This window comes from Eublepharis macularius, chromosome 5 (assembly GCF_028583425.1).
Source record: "Eublepharis macularius isolate TG4126 chromosome 5, MPM_Emac_v1.0, whole genome shotgun sequence".
Lineage (NCBI taxonomy): Eukaryota > Metazoa > Chordata > Lepidosauria > Squamata > Eublepharidae > Eublepharis > Eublepharis macularius.
This window is the reverse complement of record NC_072794.1, coordinates 125,340,589-125,364,186: the sequence shown is the minus strand read 5'-3', so window position 1 is coordinate 125,364,186 and position 23,598 is coordinate 125,340,589. Positions and strand designations below refer to the sequence as shown.

General features: G+C 39.7%; 2 protein-coding genes and 1 long non-coding RNA gene across 8 annotated transcripts in view; 2 read left to right on the top strand and 1 right to left on the bottom strand.

Moving 5' to 3' along the window:
- RSBN1 (round spermatid basic protein 1) overlaps positions 1–13,183 on the top strand; it is a 37,852-nt gene extending 24,669 nt beyond the window's left edge. The window contains exons 3-7 of the mRNA XM_054980834.1: positions 2,185–2,322; positions 2,923–3,065; positions 5,414–5,581; positions 6,483–6,591; positions 8,184–13,183. Coding sequence (XP_054836809.1) covers positions 2,185–2,322; positions 2,923–3,065; positions 5,414–5,581; positions 6,483–6,591; positions 8,184–8,546 — 921 coding nt within the window. The 3' untranslated portion in view covers positions 8,547–13,183. The remainder of the gene's footprint in view (positions 1–2,184; positions 2,323–2,922; positions 3,066–5,413; positions 5,582–6,482; positions 6,592–8,183) is intronic.
- On the bottom strand, positions 10,420–14,700 carry LOC129330688 (uncharacterized). The gene is made up of 2 exons (XR_008597069.1): positions 14,565–14,700; positions 10,420–10,619 (listed from the first exon to the last, which is right to left on the bottom strand). It is a non-coding gene; the product is annotated as an uncharacterized LOC129330688 (long non-coding RNA).
- A 98-nt stretch (positions 14,701–14,798) lies between these two features.
- PHTF1 (putative homeodomain transcription factor 1) overlaps positions 14,799–23,598 on the top strand; it is a 46,563-nt gene continuing 37,763 nt past the window's right edge. For 3 of the 6 annotated variants that reach the window (XR_008597045.1, XM_054979851.1, XM_054979856.1), the window contains exons 1-5: positions 14,799–14,941; positions 15,792–15,862; positions 17,348–17,404; positions 22,312–22,381; positions 23,346–23,504. Coding sequence is in view for 5 of the 6 variants with exons in the window: in XM_054979851.1 (XP_054835826.1) it covers positions 15,818–15,862; positions 17,348–17,404; positions 22,312–22,381; positions 23,346–23,504 (331 nt within the window). In the remaining variant the exon portion in view is untranslated. The remainder of the gene's footprint in view (positions 14,942–15,791; positions 15,863–17,347; positions 17,405–22,311; positions 22,382–23,345; positions 23,505–23,598) is intronic. The other 3 variants (XM_054979853.1, XM_054979854.1, XM_054979855.1) reach the window with 3 other exon arrangements.

The following is a 23,598-nucleotide window of genomic DNA, read 5'->3' as shown; positions in this document are numbered from 1 at the left end:
GCGGGAAAAGGGAGGAAAGCTGGTAGCACGCACCATACTTTCAGATTTAAGCACATGGCAAGGGAAAGGAGGGCTTTCTATTTTCCATTTTTGTCCCTCCCCTCCCAGAGAGCAGGTCTGGCAAGGACAGACCAACAGACTTGCCAGAGCCAAATCTCTTGGGTGAGAATGTGCAGGCAAATCTCAGGGCCCGGCTCAAGAGAGATACAGATGAGATAAATTCTGCCCTAGCTGAAGCACAAGCGTAGTCCCTGCTGCAGAAGCAGGTCCTATTCTGCCTTCCCATCTGCAGGCAGAAGCCAAGAGGGAAAACGGGGCTCCAGTTTTTTTAGCCCACTCTCCCCATCCAAGAGCTCTGACTGAGTAGTTGCTAATCTCCTCACTAGAGGTCCTCCTCCTATGAGTGTCATAGAGAGTACAGTCCATTGCTGGATCTTGGACAAGTCAGACACCTATTTGACAAGGGAGGAGAACTCTCTGAGAAAGAAGAGTTGCTGATCATGACCATACAAACGCCCCTTTTCCTCCAGGCAGTTTTTCCAAAGTTGCTGCACAAGGTTCCTCATATCCTACAGACAAAATAAAACTAGAAGGACCAGACCAAGATAGGCCCTTAGCTTCGGCTAGGGCTTTCCCTCAGGTGGAGGCCCCCTCAAGCAGCCTCCCCTTCCCATCAATTTTGACAAGGCAGTCAAGATAGAATAGGAGGTGCCTGGTAGGCCAAATTATTGCCAAATTATTTCTTGTCTCTAATCTTTGGTTCCAGAGGTGGTACAATGCCTTAAGCTTCCAGTAGTCTATGCTCCAGTGGAAGACTTCATCTCCAGCACAGTGATCTTTGTGGATTCTGACCGGTTTCCCAGGAACTCCTGCAATAAAAGGATTTAACTGGCCCTCTGCAAGTACTTGGAGGCTTCTTCAGTGGGTTCACCATTTGCTAAAGGCATCTATTTTGGGGCTTCCAATCTCTCTGCTACTGACAAGACATCCTGAAGGATGTCTTTGTCAGAAAACACCATCTTTAGCCACCCTCCTCACCTCTGGGGCACAGACAGCAGGGCTTGAGAGCAGATTCTAACTGGTGGGCTAGATAGTATGGGAGAAGACAATCCCAGACTTGCTTTTGGTTTGGGATAAACGTAGAAGATGGTACAGTGTTCCTGTTTCAGTTAAAATACTTTAGTTTTATTTCAGCATGTTGCCAAATTATTTCTTGTCTCTAATCTAGGAATAGGGTTGCCAGCCCCCCTTACCTAAGAAGCAGGGGATAGGGTGTTGCAAGGCAGGTGCAGGGCCCCAATCCAGGCCTCTCACACACATGCTTTGCACGTACATGCTCCCTGGAAGTCTCAATGATGGCACTTCTGGTTGAAAACTGGAAGTTACATGGTCTCATTAGGGCCAAAATCATCCCCAAATGTAAAATTTTCACTAGATTGGGGGCTGGTTTGGCTCTGCTGAGTTTGGCTCTGCCCATAGCTTCCAGTTTTCCACTGGAAATGTGTCATCAGAGCTGCCAGGGACGTGCCATTTTTTTCATATGCTCCAGTGGGTTCTGGCCAGCCTTCCTCTCTCTTCTCTCCTGCTGGTCAGATGAGTGGGACTGGGATGAGGAAAGGTAGGGATGCCCCGCTCACACTGGGGTGCTGGCATCCCTACCTAGACATAAAGGAGGAACAGGAAAACTTTGATGAACGGATGCATTTCCTGTCAGGTGTATTCTTTTTTTGGTCTTTTCAAGGATGGTAGATGATCTTTTTGGGCTCCTGCAAGTCTGTTACCTTGGCATGTTTATAAAGGAAGGTTTTTCTCTAGTTCTTACTTGTTTGATTATTTTCTTCCTGGTTAATTGTTTGGATTGTATTACATTTTTCAGGAACTATCTCTAGATCAGTTTTGTTCTTTAGATGCTTTTGGTATGCTCTTTGCACTGGATGAAGGTAGCTCTCACACTAAACAAATGGGATGTTCATCATGCTTTGAGTACATTTTTCTAGCAGGCTGCAACCTGTCATTTAGGTTATCTATCAATGGGAACTGCTGGTGAACCTAAGCTTGCAAGCAGGCTTCTTTTCTTTACTAGAATTGACTGTAGACTTCACAATACCATAATATGCTGTGTAAGTAGCTTAAATGCTATGCTATAGAATAAAAATGCATTGTAACTTCTTGATACCCTTCCAGGTCAGTCGAACATATTGCTGTGGTACCTACAGAGCGGGTCCAATGAGGCAGATCAGCCTTGTTGGAGCTGTGGATGAAGAAGTTGGAGACTATTTCCCAGAATTCCTTGATATGTTAGAAGAATCTCCATTTCTCAGAGTAAGCGTTATTTTTGCTACGTATTAAATCTTACTCTTTACAGTGAGAGTTTACCTATATTATCAGCATTACTAATATCTGTAACACATTATTAAGTAGTGATTGAATAGCTGTAGAGTAGCATGAACAGTTCACCTACTTTTTTTTTGCAGGATGAAATAGTAACACTGAGTTAGATCCAACACACTGGGGACAGGAGTTCACAGAACAGATCTGTCTTTTCATGCCTCTCAAAGCTGCTCCTTCGTGTCAGTGGACTCTTCGTAATAGAGTGGGATGCAGTACAGGGGGCTGTAGCTCAAGGAGAATTGTCAGAAATATATCTTTAATTCTTTGGCAAGCTCTTTGGGCAGTAGCACCTCCCCTCATGCTTGCTGCGTACCATTCTGTTCCACAGGGTTCCCTGGCTAAGGGGAGCAGTTGATTAGGAGGCAAAAGGGGTGTGTGTGTGTGTGTGTGCACGATGTTTCATGAATATAAGTTATTTGATCAAACCTACTGTACTCTATTAAGAGAGATCTAGTGTTTTATATAGTGTGGGTAGTCATGCTCATTATGTTCTACTGATTCGTTGACTCAGCTTTCTTTTCTGATATACAGATGACTCTACCCTGGGGTACTCTTTCTAGTCTCAGACTACAGTGCCGGTCACAAAGTGATGATGGCCCCATAATGTGGGTACGGCCAGGAGAACAGATGATTCCAACAGCTGATATGCCAAAGTCCCCATTCAAACGACGCAGGTAATACTACTTAGATTATTAACTGCAACATTTTACAGTGGGATGGAAGCTAATAATAATGTCTACAGCACTTATCATTTTCTTTGGTTTTGATCCTGAAACCAAGTCATCCCAGAATATGTTACTGAACATGTTCTTTTCCTGGTTACTCTGGCTTACTCCCCTTGTTCTGTTATGCCAAGATCAGAGACCTATTTGTGTTGCTACTGTGTAAAGTACTAGGCATCTTGAGTACTATATATAAACAAGATAATTGATTGTGCATTGTGCATGACCAGCACTGTGTTACATATGTATGTGTATGTGTGTATATGTTTTTAGGGAATTGTTTTATTTATACATAAACACTGGGTTAATGTTGAAATGCTTTGATGTTTGCTGCCTTGGGACCCAGGGTAGAAAGGTGGCATAGAAATATTGTCAATAAATAAATTGTCCCCTTTTGGGTAGAGCATAATATTTGAAATTGTCTGCCTTGACCTATGATCTCTCAGTTGCTCTTTTGCTTTGGGAAAACAAGAACCGTGACTGATTGTTTTCTCTGTAGTGCTAATGGATCCTTTAAGCAATGGAGAAGACAGGTCCTTGAATGTTCTGCACAAAAATTGTTAAGCAACATTTATGCTTACTGTGAGTCTACTAGAACAGTGGGCATGGCTGTAGTTTGATCAATTTGTGTAGGTTGTACAGTTACTACTTTTAAATCAATGTAAGACTTCATGCATGTGTAAATAAATGCTTAGGATGGGATGTACTACTGCATTAGTGCATTAGTACAAATTATAACTGTTGCCGGAATATTCTCATTATAACTGATATCGGAATATTCTCCTTTTGAATTATGATCATGTGCAGTAATTTGCCCTTGGTTATGCACATCTAAGTGCCATTGAAGGAATGGGGTATAAGCAATGGAGCATAAAATAGCAAGTTAGATCTAGGAGTGTGCGTTCGGATATTCCAGAATTAAAGATACCCAAATTTAGCTGTTTTGGGTTGACTCGTGGATATCTAAGATGACGCAAAACACTTCTACAAATCTGGGAGTAATGATTATACCCTGGAATTCTGGGAGTGTTTCAGGAAGGCCAGGAGTTGGGGAAGAAGAGAGAAGAATCAACCCGGCAAACAGCTGTTTGGCACCACCTAGTCCCTTTAAACTTTTATACGGCCTTTATTTCTATGGGAAGATTTTGGAGACAAAGACTGTTCCCAGAGAAAATAATGTAAAAAATGTAAAGAGCCCAGAGAGGCTAACGATAATTCGGTATACTTGGCCTTTGGATACCATGTTTGCTCCTTTGTCCTTTTAATGTTTAAAAGAAAAGGAAGGACTGAACTGGTGTCAAAGTTCTCTGGCCACATCAGCCTTGCTGGTGGTTCCAGGGCAGCATTGCAGACTTCCTCCAGGTTACAGTTCCCATTGATGCCACTGGAGGTGCCAGAACATGCCCTGACAACCAGAAAATTGCAGGTACACTCCTGTGAGATTTGGCTGCCCAGGAAGTAAGTCCAGGAGCCCACATGCCTGCCATTTAGAAGGACCTGGGGGTGGGAGAGGGGGTGGTCTACCTCACTGTCAGCTATTAGTTGGCTCAGCTACTTGGAGACACCAGGACCCTTCAAATGTTAAAGGGCCATTATTTTCTATGGGAGAATACTCCCATAGAAAATAGCCTTTTACAATTTAAAAGGGCCAAATGCTGCCAAACAGCTGTTTGCTGAGGCCAACTTCCTCTTGCTTCCTCTCTCCCTTCCCACTCCTGCTGCCTTTGAGGCTGCATCTCCGAAATGGTTTTAGTTCTGGGTGATTTTTTAAAAGGGCTTGATTTTGGGGTGCTGAAATTTCCAAACCCAAACACTGTGCCTGAAAATAATTACAAAAAATGCAACGCTTCCCTCTGAAACTTCTGCTTAATGAAATCATGCCATTTTTTTTAAAAAAAAACTTAAACAGAAATTAAAAGAAAATATTTTGAAGTGCACACACCTCACTGGATCTAGACTACATAGGCAATTTCCACCAATTCTCCCTTCCCTCTGTAAACCCTCTTCATGTTACTCCACAGACTCTTTTACCCAGGAGCAGCATTTCCTGAAGATTAGTGGAAGTCAGGAAAGTTCCATTTTACTGATGAAACATTTACAGTGAAATCCTAAGCAGAAATCAATGGGCTTAGATCGGAGTAACTCTACATAGGATTTCAATGTTAGTCTGGATCTAACATAACATTCTGTGTGTGTATATATAATGAAACAATTAATGAATACTGAAAATTAGAAATGCTGTCTGTTGTGCACCTCCTCAGCGATTCTAACAGTTTTCTCCCTCTCATTTCATTTCATAGATCAATGAACGAAATAAAAAATCTCCAGTATCTACCTCGAACCAGTGAACCCCGTGAAGTTCTTTTTGAAGACAGAACAAGAGCACATGCTGATCATGTTGGGCAAGGGTTTGACTGGCAGAGTACAGCTGCTGTTGGAGTGCTGAAAGCTGTACAGTTTGGTGAATGGTAAGTGTAAGAGTGGTTTGGCATCAAGATGGAATACAGACAGACTTCTTTGGAATAATTTACATTACACACTTCTTAACAGCAGGCGTACTTGTAGAAGCATTTAAAATCCAACTTGTGAGAATTATCTAAATCCAGATTTCTGCAAACTCCTGATGTTGTCACCTCCCCCCCCCAACTGTAATTTGCAGGAAGGAATTCTCATTGCTTTTTCTGCACACAGTTGGGAAAGTTACTTGGTGTGTTGCACTTGTATATTTCAAAACAGAACTAGTAGTTCTTTGGTTAGTGCACACCACATAAATGGACTCTGTGCCTGTGCAGAGCCTTAACTTGGAAACTTCTAGAGCTAGCCGAGAGCAAAGTGCCGGGGAGCGGGGTCAGGAGTTAATATATACCTAGCTGCCGGACTTGAGGGAGAACTGCCTCTCTGAGGTCTGGAGCCAGGCCCCGCCTCCTGCCAGCTCTCCCCTGGCCGCTCCTGATAGGACAGCCAGGGAACTTTAAACTGATTGGGCTACAGGCTCGCCCAGAGGGTGCTGGGCAAGTAGGCAACATGGCGGCTGTCATGCTCTATCCCTCTCCATACCCGATGACTGCAACCTGGCCCCCAGGTGAGTCTGGTGGCTGTGGTTTCTCTTCTTCAAACATCTCCTTTACTTCAAACATTTTCTTCAGTTTTTTGAGTTTCTTCTTTTGGAGTTTGTTTTTTTTAAAATTGCTGTTCCTGATCAGTGTGTAGTAGGATCAACTACCTTTAAGAGATACTGTCTTTGTGGGGACAAGATACCCTCTACCAGCCAGGACAATCTCCTGTTATGCCTTGATGACAGCTACGATGTTAGGTATATAGGTATTATGGCACATTCTCTAAATAAACTTTAAATCTTCATTCCTCTAGGAGTGACCAGCCACGTATAACCAAAGATGTAGTTTGTTTTCATGCAGAGGATTTCACTGATGTGGTTCAGAGACTTCAGTTGGATTTGCATGAACCTCCAGTGTCACAGGTACTAAACACTTGCTGGCTGAGACTTCTATTGTTCAAGTTTTTCCAAAGCAACAGAACATCTTCAATTCCTCCCCTCCAATTAAACAAGGCCCCTAAAGTATGGAATGTCACACAAATGAAATAGAGAAACAATACACATTTTTTTTTTTTGCAAAAGAAGACTTAATCATCATTGATCAAGTGTGAGTAAAAGTAACCTCAGATCATGTGGTCCAACTCCTCACCACAAGGGAGAATAATCCATCCCAGTCTTACAGAATTCACAAACAGCATTCCAAATGACGCCTCTGTGGTGCCATGTAGAAGTTGTACCAGAACTCTGAATGGTCTTGCCTAGTATATTTAGGAAATTTACTTGATTTCTAACAAGATTACTTTGACTTGTGAACACTTTGTGACATTAACAAACATGTTTTTCTCCTCACATTTGGAGGTCTTGAGTTGATCAGAGAGTACCTCCATACTGCTATGTCAGGCAGCAGTAGACGAAAAAGTATTCTTGATAATTATTTAATGTAATGTATTTTACTTCATTTATACCTTGCCTTCATCTCCAGTGGGGTCCCAAGACAATGTTTTCCTGTCTTCTGTTTTATCCTTGCAACAGTCTTGTGAGGTAGGTTAGGCTGAGAGTGTATGAAAGGCAGAGTTCACCCAGTAAGCTTCAGTAGCAGAGTGGTGATTAGATACTTGGTCTCCCAGTTCCTAGTCTGGTGCTCTGACCACTAAGAGTCACTGGCTTATTTATGGATACGTCCCCCCTGGCTGTGCTTTGTTTGTTTCATGGAGCTTCTTTGTGGCATATGAGCCAAAACGGGTATTACTGACCCAAATTTCAAGAAGTGTAGGTATTTTATGCATTTCCCCCAATCTACTAGCAGAAAATGTGTTTACTGTACCATGATTACACACTAGCATTTTGGACCACAGACAAATACTAGCAGAAATTAGTTTGGGCTGAAAAAGAATTTCATTAGCATGGATCCCATGAACCATGAATAAAAGGCACTCATAGACAAGCCTGTCTCCCTTGAGACCCCTGAAAAAGTGATGGAGGGTTATGAGAGTTACATGGACAAAGTGTTATGATATGGAAGCCACCATGAAGAGGATGATACTGCCTCTTATGCCAAGAACACCAATACCAGTGGAATCTGTTGGTGGAAGATGGGAGCGATTCTACCCAATTCCCATTCCTCACAACAGCCAACACCTCTTGGGATTCTGTCCCTGAGGCTCCCCCACCCCCCCAACATCAGCTTTTGGGATTGTTAGGGAAGTGGAAGGGGAGAGATCTGCAACAGCATTCATGGTTTGTGCAATCCAAGTCATTGTGTGCTTTTGCTGAACTATTTGCTTGTGTGTTTATTAGCGTACTAGTCGCTCTCATCTTGACAGTTGGTATTTGTTACACTTCAAGATATGTTTTTAAGAGGTCCCTGCTTCAAGTGCATGAGCTGTGGCTTTTAAGAATGATTAATAAAGCTAAAATGGGTCTGCTAGACAGAATATTAAGCACCTTGCAATATAAATGAATACCTAGTATGGATCCTGCATGCGCCTTACCTCCAAACTATTTTCTCCTTTCAGTGTGTTCAGTGGGTTGACGAAGCCAAGCTAAACCAAATGAGACGAGAAGGCATTCGCTATGCTAGAATCCAGCTATGCGATAATGATATCTACTTCATCCCTAGAAATGTCATTCATCAGTTCAAGACGGTGTCTGCTGTGTGTAGCTTAGCCTGGCATATAAGACTTAAACAGTATCATCCTTCAGGAGAGAATTCTCAAAGTACAGAAAGCATTTCAAATATGGACAGTAGCACTGGTGACAAGATGGAATCAGATATTGAAGACCAATGTGTGCTTGTGAAAGAAGAGTCTGGAGAAGTAGGAACAGAAGTACAGATCACGACGGTGACACCACCGTCCTTGTTTTCGTCTCTGTCATGACTTGTCCTACAAGATCAGCTGAGTCCCTTCCAGTTTTTAAACTACAATCAGATCAGCAACACAATTCACAGGATGATCATAAAGGCTTTCTTGTGTGATATGTACATAATCATACACATTTTTAAACAGCTTTTTAAAATTTTGATGTGAAGTTATAGTTTTATAACTGGGTTATGTTTTATTGGAGATAACTTGCCTATAATTCTATAAAGAGAGGTGACATTCCAAAATGTCAAGCATATCTTTTTTACACAGATTATGCAAAGTTAGAATTGTATTTTACTCCCTTAGTACAGCATGTAGTGGACTACTTTCCCCCCCCCCCCAAGGAATGAGGTAATAATTCAGCATCTTTATTTTTTCTTCAGGAACTTCAAGTATTTAGTAAATCTGATACCCTTACATCTGTTTTATCTTTGGCTTTCAGCATAAAAGGGATGGTTTCTGTGGAGGATTCACAAAGTGACTCTCCCATCTGATTAATGGCTTCAATGAAAGAGAAAGCAAAGCACTTTTTAATGATCAATGGCATTTGTGTGAATGTGTATGAGACAGAATGACTTTTGAAAACCCGGAGGAAGCTCAAGTTACCAGCAATGTAGTTTAATTGCTTATCAACACATTAACAAAGAAGCGGATGTATTAGTTGCACAGTGTGTGTGATCTTCTTAAACAGTAATAACTGACACTTCCCATACCCCTGCTTTTAATGTTTGTGGGAACAGTGTGTTTTAAAAACTTCCCTGACAGCATAATGTAACAGTAGTGTCTAATGAAAGTAACTGTCGGCAGTTTCTCTGAGGAAACTGTTCTCTTTGAGCACTTTAAGGCTTTACAATATTCTAACCAATTTGGTGGCTTCTATAATTCACAGCAAGCATCTGAGATGGAAACCATCCTCTCCTTTGCATTGATGCACTTAATCCAGTAGAGTAGGCTTAATGATATATATTGGTTGCCTTTATTCTCAAATTCTATATAATTGTTTCACAATAAATTATCACACATGGATTGCTGTTTCCACATGTGACTCTTGGGTACACAGTGCTACTGCTGTTTTTGAAAGATTAATGGCAGTAGGTCAAGTGTCATCGGCTAACATTGTTTTAACAGTCATACAGTTTCCTTCAGCATTAACTATAGCCAGCTTTTCACTCACAGTGTACTGAATTACATTTTTTTCTGGTACTGGAAGAAACCTCTCACATATAGGATGTGAACTTTATGAAGGTGTAATCAAAGTTGTTTCAGAACTATTTGTTCTTGTCCTCATTAGGGTAAGGGGAGAAACTTGGAGAACTATACTAACCAGAAGCAAAGAAAACAGCTGTGTTTTTAAAATGCATCTTTGATATCAATCTTTTTTGGAAAAACTTGCATATCAATGTTTATATAATAGCAATTACTTTGTGCAATATTGTTTTGTGTAGATTTATATGCCTATTAGCACCTCGGTATAGCAGGCACAATTTTAAACCAATAGTAAAAATAATCAGAAAATATTGCAGTGATTAGATACAACCTGTATTACTCCTGATATATACACATATGTATATGTATGTATTGTCTTGGTGCAAAACTGAAGACAAATAGAAAATATTTACATTTCAAATGAACTTTCATATTGGAGTGGTGGTGAATTGTGTATATAAGGTGTTAGGATGAAATCTTTTTACGTAAGATTAAACTTTTTTATGCAGGAGTGTAATTTTAAATCTTAAATTCTAGATTGACCAGTACTGGTTCAGGAAATAATCCCTGCATACTCTGGCTTTTTCCACTTTTTTACTCTTGTCCAGAAGAATTTTCATAAACTTTTATGGGCTGTGCAAAGTGTAATTCTTCACAGGCAATATGAGTTTCAGTGCATCACTTATATATACGATACCATCTTTATTTTGTCATATGTTTCTTCCATTTATTTTACTAGTCTTCCAAACATCTCCTTCTCTTCGCCCATTGTGACCATGTCATAAAACATGTCTTGAGCCATTTCTTGGACTTTTCAACAAGTGTAGTTAACTGTCATCTGTAAGCCACCACTGTGTATAACTGCTCAGGAAATGGTACAATCTGAAAAGATATTACAGGTAAAGGGAAAGTCATTCATTACTTGTCTCTCTGTTTCAAAACACAACTTGCACAAACTTAAGCAAATCCAAAAAAATTAATGAAATGGTATGTACCCCTATTTCTTGGTTATTCATAAGAATATGACATGGAATTAATAGAGAAACAGTAGTTGCAAGTTCCTTCTGGAACTCTGCATACATATGTATAAAATAGAGCAAGCTTGCCTGGTAAAATGGTGGTATAGCGTCCTAAAGCAGTAGGAAGCAGTCATGGAGTTTTGAAAGTACCAAGGTAAAACTTGTACCAACCAATTTGATACTGTATTGTATTTAAGGCAGAATACTCTTTGAATAATCATATTTCTGATATTTGAAGAGACTTAAAAATCTCTCTCCTGTTCACTTATATTAATTTCACATTTTGTTTTTATAGAAAAACACTTAAAATGGTTCATAAGATCAAATTACCATTACTTCTAAATTCCAGTGAGCTCCATTCATGCATTTAAAGCACTTCTGTGTGCACACTGGAACTATGCTGACTTCTCTTTCTGCCAGTAGCCCTTTATAGTGTGTCAGATTGTATTTCAGAATCCCTTGACATTCAGCATTAGTTTTTGCATGGACACTAGTTGTAGTGGGAAAGGAGGTTAAAAAGCTCTGGTGCATACTCAGATCTTTGCTCACAAATGACTTTTAAAAAATACAAATAGAGACAAAAGCTTAAGTCTAATTATATCACTGAATGAAATGATCCTTTTTGGTAAGGAAGATGAACTGAAAAAAATTAAAGTGAATAATGATAATAAGAGAACCACTGACTTTGGTGGGAAAAGAGTGACAAATCAGTGGATTCAAATTTCCAAGGATCATTTGGAGAAGACAACATCTTTAGATTTTGAGACCTAAAGGTACTTTAAGTGTAATCTCTCAGGAAATACTGAAGTAACAATTTGCATTCATGCGAAGATTTTGAAAATATATCTTGCCAATGTCATTGATATTTTAATGGCTAGATATGTTGCTAGTAGAGTTGGCTTAAGCTAACATGCAATCTTACTTTATAAATCCTAGAGTATATAAACATGATATAATTACCAATTCAAAGGAAGAATGATTGTTATAATAAAATAAATCTAGGTATTTTATTCTGTTGGAGAGTCTCTGTCAAATTTCAATACTTGTTGAATATTCCAGTTATCAATCCAGTATATCCTGTCATGTCTCAACTCAGTTGCTAAATACTAGAAGTTCCAGAAACCTAGCTCTTGTCTAAAAAGTCTGATTGGCTCCACGTTGAAAAATGAGGACCCTTTTATATTTCACTAAACATCCTTTTGTTTCTTTTTATCAAAGTCCAAAGAAAAGTGGTGTTTTGTGTTCACTGAATGGCTGTATGGGTCTGCTGATCTATTTAATACATTGGCAAAAGTAAAGTTATGTAAGTGAACTGGGTATTTCACATTCTTCCCCTTAAATGTTTTTGAACATAAAATCTATTTTGTAGATAACTGACATGTTCTCTTCAATGAAGATGGAATGTGTGGAGGATTCATGTGATATTAAAAGACACCTTTATCATAAAAATTTTGTGCATACAATACAAGGACTCTGGTTCTGTTAGCAGTTTTCCTAAATGTAAGGACATAACTGTGTAGCAAAAGTTCTTCATTTATTGTTAGAACCCCAGGATAAATATAATTTAAATTCTTCACTTTTTTCTCATGCTGCCATTCACATGCTTGAATTTAAACTGAGTGGTAAACTCTTTCACTTAGGGAACAATCCGGCCAATGTTAAGTGCCTTTAAGTCTCATTGATTTCTGTAGGAGATAATGAAGTGTTTTGTCTCATTGAAATCAATGGGACTTAAATATCTTTAATATAGGTGGGATTGCACCTTATATTCTTATAAATGCTGAGTATTTATAGCCATATTGGTGGCTTTTTTTTAAAGGTTGCTATGAGTGGGGATGGTTGTCCTTCAGCTCCTGAAAGCTTTGTACTGTAGGTTAATTTAGGCTGGTTCAACAGACAACTTCCCAATAACATTAAGGCCTTCCATTAATACTCATAATAGTTGTAGAACCCAACAGCACATGTAGTTAAGAAGGGGCTTTTCTTAATATAGCACTTTCAATTCTGTCTAAGCAAATACTGATACTTTACATGTTGTATAAAATAGATTTGTGTAGTGTTTTGTGATTAAATTCAGTTTTGATTGGCAGCTAAGATATTTTTCTGTGGTTTTAATATATCTAAGTTCTTTGCATATAGAGGATATGTACAATTGCCTGGAAGACTGTTTTTGCTTTGTGTGGCCTTAGTATATTTATTGACATTTAGCAAGTGTTTTAAAGAGGTTTTTATAATAGTGTGAACTGGGAAAATTTTAAGTCTCTCTGTGAATAATCCTCTAACACAGTGCATTTCTTTTAGTAGCTGACTGTACAAGCGTATCAAACTGTTAAAGCTATTTCTTTGTAAAAAAAAAATACATGGAATGCATAGATTTTTTTCCCTGTAAAGTATTTTTTTAATAAACAGAAGTCTGATTTGCCCTTACTGGGAACTGTTATTTGGCAGAAAATCCTATATTGGGCTTGCTGGATAGGATGAAAGTTAAAATAGGCCACTGGTAAAATGTATAGTCCTTATCTTAATCGGCCTGCTACTCAAATACTTTCCCAACCATTTTAGATAGACTGCTAGCCCTTTTCCAGCTTTCTTGTACTTTTTGCTGCTCCCTCCCTGAAAGAATCTGTAGCCACTAGTGAACTATACAGTTTATATGCAATGTGCTCCAAAATTGCACTTTAAGAGATTTGAAGAAGTGATGCTTGAACTGTGAGCTATATGAGTGATGGAAGGATATTTGGGGGGTGGGGTATCCATATCTTTACCTAGGCTTTTCTTGTTTATGTCCATATGGCTCATACTTGGTATAGTCAAGATAAGGTTCTCAGATGCCTTGATAGATTATGAAACATGCAGCCCTTCTCTAAGGTACTGAGCAGTATTTCCTAACTAGGGTTCCACATATCATCAGGGGTTCCATGAAAAATTGTGAGATAAATATTTTTGAAATACTACAACCCCCCCCCCCTAATATCCCGCAAAGCATCACAGTTAAGGTTAGGAAAGCTGACTTGTATATAGCAGTTCTTTACAAATGTTCTTGACAATAATTTAGAAGTAACTGACTTGCACTCTGTGCCATAATCAAGCCTGTAAATATTTTCATAGGTAGGGGTTCCTTGGCATTTAAAATTTATTTGGGGTTCTTCCATGGGAAAAAAAGGCTGGGAAACACGGGTATAGAGACTCCAGGTCTATACTGCTCACAAACACACCAGCACTTTTCTGTTCACAATTCACAACAGTATATTTGGCACACTGGATAATCTATTTTTTTTAAAACAGCCACTCTTAAATGTGTAATGCTTCAAAAGGACCCTGGACAAAATAAAGCCCTCGTAAATAGAACTGCCAAATCATCAGAACCTATCCTGTCTGTTAAAGTACCAAGGTAGTAAGAAACCCAGCAACCCAATGGTAAAAAATAGTGCAGACAAATTATTATCTTCACTGACTATCCCAAAACATATTGTACAACTAATGATGACTACTATGTTTCTTTTGATCAGTGTTCAGTAGAAACGGGAAAGAGAATGCACTTGAACACGCTTTGTTGTTGCGCTGGCAGTATTCCAAGCGTACGTTTGTTTACTGCGATAAATGCAAAAAATACCACTTTCCCCACCGGATGCTACAGTTGATACAGGGAAATACTCATAAACATAGGTTCTGTAACCTATGGCTCTAAATTTTTTTTAGAGCCATTAGTTTCACCATGCCCGAATCTCAGACTATATAAACAGGCTAGAAAGACAGATTGTAAAGAAATGCCTCAAGCGTGAAGTGTTCCCGTTCTGTCTCCCTTTACCTCATACAAATGCCCGTCACTTCCAGCATCATGCGCATCCTTATCTTGCACTAATACAAGTGACATATTCAGGCTGTTCTTTCTAGCTTAGGCGCTCCTACGGCAGGCGCTCTTCTGTGTCCGCTTGCATCTGTGATTCGGCTCTCGGCTGCTTTAGTCTAGCTTCCCCTTCCGCGAAGAACGGCTCTGAAGGACTTGTGGACTCGACGCTTGGCTCATGCTGCCTGCCAAGAATGGGGTGCAAGTAGGCACAGATAGCCGAGCACCAGCTCCCCGATCGGGAGCTTGCGTTCCCCCTCGGCTTTTCCTGGTTGCCATGGTAACTGTAAGAAGCGGAGAGCGGCCGATGCCAGGGGCTAGGCCTCGAGGGAGAAGCTGTAAGAAGGGAGGCTTGGAGGGACTGAGGAAAGGGAAATAGGGCTGGGGGAAGAGGCCTGGAAGGGCTGGACAGAGGCGACGGGAGGGTGAGGGAATGATGATGAGGGAGACGTTTGATACAGAAGTGAGTGGCAGTGTGGAGACGGAGGGTATTAGGAGGGGATCGGTGTGAATGGAAGAGGAGGATAGCGGAGGAGTAGCCGCGAATGAGGAACAGGTTTAGATGGGTTTATGAAGCCCCTCCAGTTTGTCTGAAAAAGCGTGGTGTAGGCGGTAGAAGGTGGTGCCACAAGACTCGGGGGCGGGTGGGTGTTTGCTTGCTGTGATAGGCTACACCACTTGCCTCAAGAGTTGACTCAGGGATGTCCAAAGGATGGCATTGGAGTATTTCTGTGCCAGGCTTATTTCTCTTGAAGTGCACAAAGCTTGCACAACAATTGTGATTAAAATAATTAAAAATAATTGACTGTTTATATAATGACGCAACTCTTCCGCCCCATCCAGTATCATCCGTACGACAGAAGAGATATAAAATTAGGCAAATTGGAACAGATACCACTTTTGTCTGGCACTGGGGTAGGATTGCCAACTCTGGTTTTGGAAATTCCTGGAGATTTGGGGGTGGAGCCTGAGGAGGACATGATTTGGGGAGGAATCTCAGAGGAGCATAATGCCATAGAGTTCAGCTTTCAAATCTCTGTCATGTAGAGATCAGTCGTAATTCCAGGAGATCTCCAGGTCCTACTTGAAGGCTGGCAACCGTAGCAATGACACAGTCTTTTGATACCTCCTTGTTGTGTGCTTAAGCTTTGGAAAGAGAATGAGTTTTCTTCTGTATTTTTGATACAGAGAATTTGGTTATTGGTGTCTGTCAGATGGCCTCTAATGGTGAAGATGGTATTGCTTGGTACCAAAAAAAGGTCAGTTCCAGGGGCTTGTTTTTAAATGTAACCATTTCATCTTTTGAATGGGTGCATGTGGTCTCTTCTGCTGCTGGACTAGAGTGTATTTTCCTAAAAAGGGTAAAGAATGTAGTACTGCAAATCCAGGGCTGTTTCTACACACAAATTGTGCTCTGCCTTGGCTGTCTTGCTGCAGTGCTGTTTTAGGAGCATCCACAGGATGGCATCCTCTGTATGTCCTGCTTCTGTGTGTTCCTCAGCTTTGCTGTGATCTTTTGCAAACCTTATTTGGTATGGTCTTCGTGGAAAGATAACCTTTGGATGCCATATTAGTGGGAAGGTACTCATTTCTGCCAGTCCTACCTACATTAGTGCTACTTTCTTATTTTTTCATAATTTTAATTCATTTACATCCCACCTTTCTCCCTAGTGGAGATCCGAAGCAGCTTACATAGTTCTCCTCACCTCCAATTATTCCTCACAAAACCCTTTTGCGGTAGGTTAGGCTGAGAGTATATGCCTGGCCCAAGGTTACCCAGCAAGTTTGTATGTCAGAGCGGAGATTTGAACCTGGGTTGAACCTAGGTTATATTCTGACACTTTAGCCTACATCCTGCTGGTTCTCTTTCCTTGCCTCACTCTTTGCAGCTGCCATTCCCTCACCCCTTCACCCCAAGGGAACTTTTTTAAAAAATTGGGAATTTTTAGATTTCTATAGTATTATAAAGATCTATTGTTGTGATCATCATCTATTGCCCTCATCATTGCGGAGTTATTAGGGGAAAATCACAGACTGCACCTTTCCCTTTATACATTCTTGCTGAAAAGGGCTATATATTTAATTTTTGAACAACGAAAGCTGGGAGCCAATAGATTGTAGTAATAGATTCTGGTAACACTATAGCCATCTATCAAGCTTTCTGATGTTAGTGGGAAAATGGTGGCTGAAGCAAGGAAACTGTAGGGAAAACTGCTGTCTATAGACTCAAATATGAAACAAACTACATAGAAAATATGTGGAACCATCCCAGGAATTCTCATTCTTGTTTCTGTTGCTGAAGCACTGTTAGATGGTTTCTGTGCTTTAGTCTCTTTTGATACAGGAATAGAGGGCAAAACATACATCCCAATTAGAATGTATGAAAATTATTTGTTATGCTGCTATCACTGTGTAATTAAGTGAAATACATTCATAAGTATTTTTGATGGATAATATCAAATTCCCTCTGAATTTTTCATTATTTTCTGTAACCTTTAAAAACAAGTTTAAAATTACTATCTGGAGATGTTTTCTACCTGTATAAGTACAGTTTTAGAACATGTATTTTTTCCTCTAAATGATCTTTATATTTTAGTTAAAGAAATCTGTAGAATAACTTGGGAAATACCTTATACTTTTGTACTGGTAATTCTTAGTTTTGTTAGAGGGAAGGAGGACATGAAAATTAGGTTGGCTCAGAAATGATCTTTTTTCTTTTTTAAATATAAGCAGCTCTTTTTCAGATTGGAGCCTATGATCAACAGATATGGGAAAAGTCTGTAGAACAGACTGAGATGAAGGTAAAAACATCTTCAAATAATTTTTGTAAAAAATATTTTTGTTTACATATTTTTACTTATAAGTTACGTTTAATAAAAGGCCCTAAATGTTATTAACAGAAGGGGTCAAACAAATAAAATATACAAATATACAAGGAAATGTGAAGATTTTAAAAGAGACTTCCCTTATATTAATAGAAGCAGAGGAGAAGGGTGGGTTAGATAATATATGAGATCATACTTTGGAATCAAAAGGCAAGTCACTTTTTCCTATTGGTATATTTCCCATTGATATACATTTATATACATATCCCCAGTATTCTATGTAGATCAGATATAGTTTTACATAGATGAGTAGGGTAATTTATTATAATCTCAAACTGTGTTACATCCCTAATAATTTGCTTTTTAATAGTTGGGATATTTATGAAATTTTGCAACTGAAGATACCTAAAGTAGGGGATTTTCTCAGCTGAATTTTTTGTGTGTATATTTTGTTTTGGTAACATTACCTTTTTTGTAGTCACATGACAGATTCTTTGTAGCTTATACATCTTCCAAATAGAAAAAAACTGGTCCCTGCCTAGAAGAAATCGGTCCTGTCCCAAGAAAGTTGTGCTAGAGATATGCCTGCTGCTGATTTTTTTTGGCCATTTATTTCAAATGATGAGAATAGCTGTTAAAAGGGATTATTTAATGTATTGTTGGGATGATGTTTATCTTGCATCCACACAATTTCCTGTAAAGTTAGTATAGGTTAGTATTGGTTGGTATAGGTTCTCTCAGTGTCTACCCAGTGCTTATCAGGATTTTGTTTTCTGCAGATAATTTTGATAGTCTCATTTACTCCTTGTTTTGTGTGTCTGTAGCATGAGAGAGGTGAAATTATTTTTTGTATGATGATGACTGGAATTATGCATAAAATGAGTGAGCTGGAAAGGATTACTCCTGATGCAATATGCCTTGAGTTGATGTAGAGGCTACTTAAAATGTGTCCAGAGTGCTTTTTGCACACATATGGTTTTTCCAGTTCACTGCAACTTTGATGACAGGTTTGCAAATGCATCCTTATTGTAGCAAATGGGGAATGCAAAGGGGTAGCCGTATTAGTCTATTGTAGCAAAATAAAACAAAAGTCCAGTGGCACTTTAAAGACTGAGAGCCAGTTTGGTGTAGTGGTTAAGAGCGTGGGACTCTAATCCAGAGAACCGGGTTTGATTCCTCACTCCTCCACTTGAAGCCAGCTGGGTGACCTTGGGTCAGTCACAGCTTCTATGAGCTCTCTCAGCTCCACCCACCTCACAGGGTGTTTTGTGTGGAGATAATAATAGCATACTTTGTAAACCACTCTGAGTGGGTGTTAAATCATCCTGAAGGGTGGTATATAAATTGAATGTTGTTGCTGTTGTTGTTATTGTTGTTGTTATTATTACTAACTACATTTGTTTCAACATGAGCTTTCATAAGTAACCACTCACTTTGTCAGATACATCTACAAATCAGAGAATCCCTTCTTTCTTGAGCAGATTACAAGGGTGGGGGGGGGGAAGAAGGAGTTAAATCTGAGGATTAATTCCTCACGATTCTTTCAAATGTAGATTCATTTGAATGGCTCACAAGGAGTTAACTGTATGCTTTAACCTCCCCCACCCAATCTGACAAAGTGAGCAGTGACTCATAGATGTTCATATTGAAATCAGTGTTGTTAGTCTAAGGTGCCACTGGAGCCTTAGTAAGTGGAGAAGCCTATTTTTGCTGGGAACCTTTTACTGAGGCAAAAAGTGTTACAAGGATCTAGAAAGAACTGGTGCACCACTGAAGATCTGGCAGATTAGATGTGATTGGTTGGGAGCAGAGGAGAGTTAGTCATAAAGAAAGTTAACAGTAAAAAATATATTTGGGTGGCAGTTCTCCAACGGTAACTGTGGGTGGCATGTATACTTTAAGTTTATGAAATAACTTGCTCTTTCAAATGATATGATCACCTTTGTTTACCTGAGATCATATTAATGACTGTGTTTAAATGAGATTTTCCCATTAATGAATAATTTGTTTTTCGGCATGGTTGCCACTGTTTGTAAATGAATGCTTTGTGAAGTGACTGAGAAGCTATGTAGATCATTGGCAAATGAGTTTAAATGAAGCCACCTCTTTGAAATTAACTTCATTTGACAATCTTCTTTCTACTTGGTAAAGTACTGACTAACTGTAAAATTTCAGGTGTAAACCTGTCACTGTGAAAAGGCTAAAATACATGTGTAAATAATCTCTTATTTATTTGTCTGAGAAATTTGTGTTCCAAAAAACTGTCAACAAAGTTGTGTTGTTTGAATAAAAAAAATCCAAATTAGTTTCTATGAAAACAGGAATTGTTTATCTTTATTTTGCAAATTAAGCATATTTACTTTGTGGACTATTTTAAATATTTATGTAATTGCAATCCTAGGAATTTCTAGTTGGTTGGAATTTTTCAGAAAGGCACTGGATAATGAGACCAATAGGCAGAAGGGGGCAGTAAGTTTGCAAAGGGAGATAAGATCTAGGAAGAAGTGCAAAATTTCCATCTCATGACAATTCTAGCTCTCACCTAGGCCCTAATGTTTACTACTACTACTACTACTACTACTACTACTACTACTACTACTACTACTACTACTACTACTACTACTTTATTTATAGTCTGCCTTTTTTCCTGAGACTCAAGATGGATTACACAGCATAAGTGAATGCAGACAATAGGATGAGATATCTAATAAGCAATGTAATAGGACTAGGATTACGGTAGTCTGCAACGAAACATAAGTATTAGGCATGATATGTTAAACTGCAGAAAATGGTATTATATATGAAAACAAACAAGTGAGAGCAGAATAATACATACAGCAAACAGAGTGGTCCCATTACTTTTATAAGAGCTCCTTTAAAAAGTAGTAATATAGCCTTATTAACTTTGTAAAAAAGCTTTCCTGAACAATTCTGTTTTACATAGTTTGTGGAATGACAGGAGCATGAGTGCTTTCCTGACCTCTTCAGGCAGACCTCCTCACAAGGTGGGGACCACAACAGAGAATACACATGTATGGGCAGTTTTTGAGCTTGCTTGTTTTTAGAGGGTCACCCTTAGAAGGTCCTGCTCAGATGAGCAAATATATATTTAATACACTTTTTTTCTTTAATCATTTAGAGATTTCATCAACATACCTTGGAAGATTTTATTGGTCTTTATGGTGCTACTGGACTCAAATATTTTACATATTACTTTGTATTTTTAGGCTTCTGAAAAAGCATGGGGGTAACACTTGCCGTTTTTTAAAAGAAAAAATAGTGAAAGCTACTCAGAAATAGAGATGGGCATGAACCGAAATACGAACCAAAGTTTATGACGAACCAGGCCGGTTCATAGTTCACGAACCAGTGGTTCATCAGAGCCCATTTCTGACGAACCACCACGAACTTTAGGCTGGTTCGTTTTGGTTCATTTTTTGGTTCGTCACTGCAGACAGCCTGGTGCTGATCAATCAGTTTCCTAGGCAACAGGGGATGGACTTCCTGCAGACCTTCTGCTGACCCGGAAGTGGCTTTCTGCTGGCCCTGAAGTCTCCTGCTGACCCAGAAGTGATGATTTGTCGACCTGGATGAGACTTTTCATGAACCAAATGAACCAGTTCATGAACTAGGGCAGGTTCATGAAAGTTTGTGGTTCGTGAAATGTGACAAACCACAAACGGCATGGTTCATTTTCCCCCCCGGTTCATGCCAATCTCTACTCAGAAATACTGGTGACAATGTCCAGCTGTGGTTGTGGATTTTCCGGGCTGTATAGCCGTGGTCTTGACATTGTAGTTCCTGACATTTTGTCAGCAGCTGCGGCTGGCATCTTCAGAGGTGAGGACAAGTTTACATCGGGACCACAAAGCGTAGCATCCAGACAAGAATAAAAGAACATGAAAGACACTGCAGACTTGGCCATCCTGAAAAATCAGCAGTGGCTGAACATAGCCTAACTCAAACAGGACACAGTATCCTATTCCAGGACACTAAAATACTTGACAACACTTCCAACTACTTTGTCAGACTGCACAGGGAAGCCATTGAAATTCATAAGCATAAGCACAATTTCAACAGGAAAGAAGAGACTTTAAGAATGAATAGAGCATGGTTTCCAGTCCTGAAAAACACCAGGCTAACAAAACACTATACCCGACAATAGCCCTGCAGAGAAGATTAGCACATCAAGCACCAATCTATATGCAAAAGAACCTCCTCAGGATACAGTGAAGCCTCCCTCTATTAGCATTCCACACCCTGGGAAACTCTTACAGGATGACTCAGCTCAACCCCACCCCTCCTGAGTAGATATAAATGACCTGCAAACATCTTTTCCACACTGTGACACTGAGAGATCTCTGTCTTTTGGTGCTACACCTCTGAAGATGCCAGCCACAGCTGCTGGCGAAACGTCAAGAACTACAATGCCAAGACCACGGCTATACAGCCCGGAAAATCCACAACAACCATCGTTCTCCGGCCGTGAAAGCCTTCGACAATATAATGTCCAGCTATGTTGTCAAAGGCTTTCATGGCTGGAGAACAATGGTTGTTGTGGATTTTCCGGGCTGTATAGCCGTCTTGGTATTGTAGTTCCTGACGTTTCGCCAGCAGCTGTGGCTGGCATCTTCAGAGGTGTAGCACCAAAAGACAGAGATCTCTCACTACAATGCCAAGACCACGGCTATACAGCCCGGAAAATCCACAACAACCAATGTCCAGCTATACTTATGTCCACATATGCATGAAATACATATTGCCTTAGGATGTGAATGAGTGACTTTAGGACAATCTGTTAGTGAAACTAGAATAAGGAACAGACAAGTAGAAAGCCTAATATGTTCATAGAATCTACCCATTTTTTATGGTTTATCATGCAGGGCTTTAAAAACAGACCCAAAAAGAAAGGTCACATACAGCTGGACCTAATAGATGTTGACTTGATCCGAGGTAAGTACTGTTAGAACAATGAAATTTGTATTTGGTTCATGTTAAATGTGTACAGTATTCTGACTTTATGTGGGATTGAGATGACAGGTTATTATTATGATGCTATTATGTAATAGGTTTCTTACATTTTACGTATAGTATGTGTTATCTGTTTGCTGTATGTCTTATTGTATGCTTGCTGATTTGTTTAGGTGGTTTTGCCATTTAGACTGCACTATTTATGCATTTATGAATTATTTTAAAGGCCAAATAGGAAGGATAAGTGTCATGCAGATGAAGAACTATCATTGCATTGTAAGGCAGCTAGGTGAGTGGGGGAGGCACTTCATTTGGGCTTAGTCTAGTAACAAATCTGTATCTGGGCTCTCTTAGTTCAGTCTGCAAATGGGAGTTCAATGTGATTGAATGTTCCTTCATACAAAAAAAGGAAATGGTAAGGATGAAGCATTTTAGCTTAGCCTTTCCCATGACATACTAATTTTCTATGTTGCCTCAAACAGGTCTCCGAAAAGCTGGCCTATATATTTTCTGAATAATATACATGAAGATTTTTTTGTATGGGAGATCATTCAGTCATATGAACTACCTGCAATCTGAAGTGGTAAATTACAAGCAGAGTTTAGCCTCCTGTGGCCGTTTCCAGACGGCCCCCCGCCTCGCGAAACGTCGCGCGTCGTCGCGCAGAAAACGCGAAATATCGCGTTTTCTCGCGCGAGTTTTGCGCGACGTCGCGCAAAACTCGCGCGAGAAAACGCGATATTTCGCGTTTTCTGCGCGACGACGCGCGACGTTTCGCGAGGCGGGGGGGCCGTCTGGAAACGGCCTGAATGTGAGAATTCCCCAAATTCTGCTCAAGGTAGCAGGAGTAAAAGGAGTCTTGGCTCGAGTGGGAAGTAGTAAGAGGAAATAGATTTCCTCTTCATTCCCAGCTAAACAGATTGTCTCTGTCATACTTATTTTCTAGGATCTACATTTGCCAAAGCTAAACCAGAAATTCCTTGGACATCTCTTACAAGGAAAGGGATTGTGCGAGTTGTGTTCTTCCCATTTTTTAGCCATTGGTGGATACAAGTGACATCTCAGCGTATTTTTACATGGCTGCTAGTTCTCTATTTGTTACAGGGTAAGCGGGGGAAAGAGTTTTTTGTTGGAATCCCATGAAGAGAAAAGAAAGGCAATTTGTTTCAGGGTTGCCCAACTTACTTGATGAACTATGA